This window comes from Arachis ipaensis, chromosome B09, assembly GCF_000816755.2.
Source record: "Arachis ipaensis cultivar K30076 chromosome B09, Araip1.1, whole genome shotgun sequence".
In the NCBI taxonomy this organism is placed as follows: Eukaryota; Viridiplantae; Streptophyta; class Magnoliopsida; order Fabales; family Fabaceae; genus Arachis; species Arachis ipaensis.
In genome coordinates this window covers 24,486,677-24,490,448 of record NC_029793.2, presented here as the reverse complement: position 1 = coordinate 24,490,448, position 3,772 = coordinate 24,486,677, and the positions used below count along the sequence as shown (strand labels likewise).

Genomic DNA, 3,772 nt, shown 5'->3' with positions numbered 1-3,772 from the left:
TACTAATTAAAACTAAATTATAAAAGATTTATTTCGATTGACCATGAACAAGCATGTATTTTAATTATGTCAATTTATTGGATCAAAATGAGATTTTTCCACATACAAAAGTAGAAACACAATTAAAACATAGTCCACATGTTAAGGAAAGATAATCGTTCATAACAAAATAGGATACATTGTTAACTACTGTATTGGCAGATAACATAAGCATAAATTCCCAACAACACACTGGCAGATTGCAGAAATTGGTAAAAAGTCATGTTCATTAAAATGTAAACATTTCCAAGAAGACCCTCGCCTCGTAATCATCGAAGCAGTGCACATACGAGATACTGGACGCATCTTGCACGTCACCTATGGTGCCGCGGGTAGGGCAACTAGTGGACCAACAAGCCATGGGATGTTCAGGATCCGAAGGTCCTTCATCCACCGACCACTCCTCGAAAATTTTTGTGAAGACCTCCCTACACCTTTTGACCTCCCCAGAAGTACGTATAACTTCAAACAATTTAACATTTCGTCTCTTGTACACTTCGTCTTCGTGATTACACAGTAGCAGCATGGCACACAAGTAACCGGCTTCAATGCTGCCCTCCGTTGTAGCCCTAGTCAGAAGATCCATTCCAAGGTCACGGTGGACAATCCAAAAATACTCCGTCATCCTATGCCGGAGTATAGCATCCAGATTTCTTGCTTCCACACAATAATCAACAAACCTCCTTTCAGGTTGGTCAAAGTAAAATAAAAAGGACACTAACGATATATGCCATATCATTGGATGGTTGTATACATTGTCTGACCTAGCTGCATCCTGAAGCACCTTGTAAGTCGCTTGCATGTTGAACAGATCCTGAATTGAATTCAATACAACCTTCGTGGCAATCCTCACCCATATGTCACGAGGAAGAAAAAGTGGACATTCGTACTCAATGAAAATGCTTCTTTTATTTCTGTTCTTCTTGGATGTTCCAACCATTTGCAAGAACTTTGGGGATTATTAGAGAATATCAAGAGGAGAGACGACCACCCAAGCTGCATTATGTGTTGCTATTATATCCTTTTTAATTTTAGTATACTGGCATTAACTATGGTTCAATTTCTCATACGTTTCTTTACCGATTGTTTTGGATAAGACCAAATAATTAATAGATACTATTACTTAAAAATTTATTAAAAAATGTTTCCTTTGCAAAATGGCAATGCCGTTTTCACTTTGTAACTTTTTCTTGGAATTCGAAAATGAAAAATGTCAATGACATTTTCATTGTTTTCAAATTTTTTAATTAAGGAAATTGAATACAATGGAGAAGGAATCATCAAAAGATAGGATTAGATACTTGTAGAAATATTGTATATCTGTAAGTTTCTAATTTGATTTAAAATAAAATTATAAATGGTAAAAATAAATAAATTTATTGAATTATCTTTATTAATAATTATTTGGCTTAATTATTTGAAAAAAGCATAGTTTTGACTATACTAATATTTAGAGAACTGAGATTTAGTTTGGTAATTTAACTAGTTGAGTAATTTTAACATGAATCTCAAAATAAAATTTAATAAATTTGTGTTGGGATAAAAGTATAATTGCATTGAAATAAATATATTAATTTATATAACATTATTACTTTTTTCAACCTTAGTGGGGGCAAGTGTCCCCCCTCCTCCTGAACCTGGGTCCCTGCCTGGTTGTAATATTTTATTTATAATTATTTACATAAATTATATCATCATCCAACAAATCTTTCATCCCAAATCAAACTTAGATTTCTCCACATACAAAAAAAGAAACATAATAACAAAATATTCCATATATAGATAATCATTCGTAAATTCTAAACAAAATAGGAGACAATGCTAGCTACTGTAACACCAGATATGAGAAGCATAAACAACAAGTTTGAACAATAGAAATCACTAAATAGAAATTTTCATTCAAATTTAAACCTTTCCAAGAACACCCGCACCTCGTAATTAGCCAGAAAGTTCACACACGGGACACATCTTCGACAACACCCATGGTGCCGCGGGTAGGGCAACTGATGGATCGACAAACCACGGGCTATCTAGGATCCAACTATTTCTCCTCCACCCACCGATGCTCGAATATCTGTTTGAAAACCTCTCTGCACCTTTTGACTGCCCCAAAAGCACGTACAATTTTGAAAAATGCAACTCCTCTTCGCATGTGCTCTTCGTCTTCCTTATTACATAGTAGCAGCATCGCACACACGTAACCGATTTTAGCGTCTCCCTCCGTTGCAGCCCTAGTTAGAGTCTCCATCCCGCCGATCAGTGGCCAATCCAGAAGAAATTAATCATCCCCACCTGGAGTAGAGCAGTTGGATTTCCTGCTTTCGTGCAGCAATATAAGAACCTCTTTGCAGGCTGATCAAAATAATATAAAAAGGACAAAATCGATAGCTTCAAGATTGACGCATGCTTGTAGACAGCGTTGGAAGTCGCTACATCCAAAAATACCTTGCAAGTCACCTGCATGTTGAACAGATGCTGAATCGAATTCGATGCAACTTTTGTGGCAATGCTCACCCATATGTCACGAGGAAGAAGATTAATCAGACATTTGTACTCAACGGCTACGTTCTTTTTCTTTCTATTCTTCTTGGATGTTCCAGTTGTAACAACCCAGTTTTCGAGTATGTGAGATCTTTTCTGAAGACACGAAGTTCTCCAGAAGATCAGTGAAGGGAACACCTCTACTGTATCATCAATCATCTCAATCCTCATTGTCATTATGTCATCTTTAAGCCAGGACCTCATTTGAGGCACGCTCGACAACGCAATCACGAAGAACCTAGTTTTTGAACCGTATCGGTTAGGAGTTTTGATTCTGGTTTTCGTAAATAGTCTCAGTTTGATGAACCGGACTCGATTCATGAGAGAAGAAAGATAATAGTATAATATTATCATTATATTAGTATTATAAGCTTCTTGTATGATATTATAATGTTACCTGGTCTGTTTCAGTTAAAAACAGGAGATCGGTTTAACCGGGTTCACAGTTTACTGGTGCAGCTTAGCACCAACACTCTCTGATGACTTTAGCAATGCTAATGCCTCATCATACATGTTCTACTCTCATATTAAATATGTTACTAGTGTCATTTATTCTAGTAGCTCAGAAAAGTATTTTTAGAGATGTTTTTACGAGTGTTCCGATACATCTAGTTTTAGTAGTTATATACCTGAGATATTTTAATATTATTTTAATCCACCTCAAAGCCAACCAATCACAACTCACCTTAAACCCCCAAGACCTCCAAGGCTGTCTCATTTCTTTATTTTGGCCGAAAATTACAAGAGAGAAAAGAGAGAAACTTTCATGACACTTAAATCTTCAAAGCTTGATTTCTTCTGAACTAAAACTCAAATCAAAACTCTGATTTCACCAAAATGATCTTTTCTTCTTCCTCTACATAACCATGTAACTTATCAAGGCTAGAAATAAGGTGAGATGGCTATTTCTTTCCCCTTTGAATTCGGTTTTCAAGAAAACATGCTTAAACATGTGTTTTCTTGATGTTCTTCCTTAGGAATCATGTTTAACTTGACTTGAGGGCCAAGAAATGTTAATTTCTAGAAGGTTTAAGGTGAGAAATCCCTTCCTAATATTCTGAATGAGATTCGGTCAGTTGAGGGTTTGTGGATTTAAAGTTGTTCTTGATGTGATTTAGAAGGAAAAAGTGCTTTAAGAACACTTCAAAGAGTAACCGGATTTGGAGCAGCAAATCAAGGTAGGGTTTGGTAA

The 3,772-nt window shown here is 35.9% G+C and overlaps 1 protein-coding gene across 1 annotated transcript; it reads right to left on the bottom strand.

The window, feature by feature from the left end:
- LOC110266800 lies at nt 269–979 on the bottom strand. Its single transcript, XM_021111818.1, has one exon. It carries the CDS (start codon nt 977–979, stop codon nt 269–271), a length of 711 nt encoding a protein of 236 aa, XP_020967477.1.

Excerpts from the sequence above, each read along its gene's own strand:
- LOC110266800 (XM_021111818.1), bottom strand. The coding sequence starts at position 979 with ATGGTTGGAACATCCAAGAAGAACAGAAATAAAAGAAGCATTTTCATT.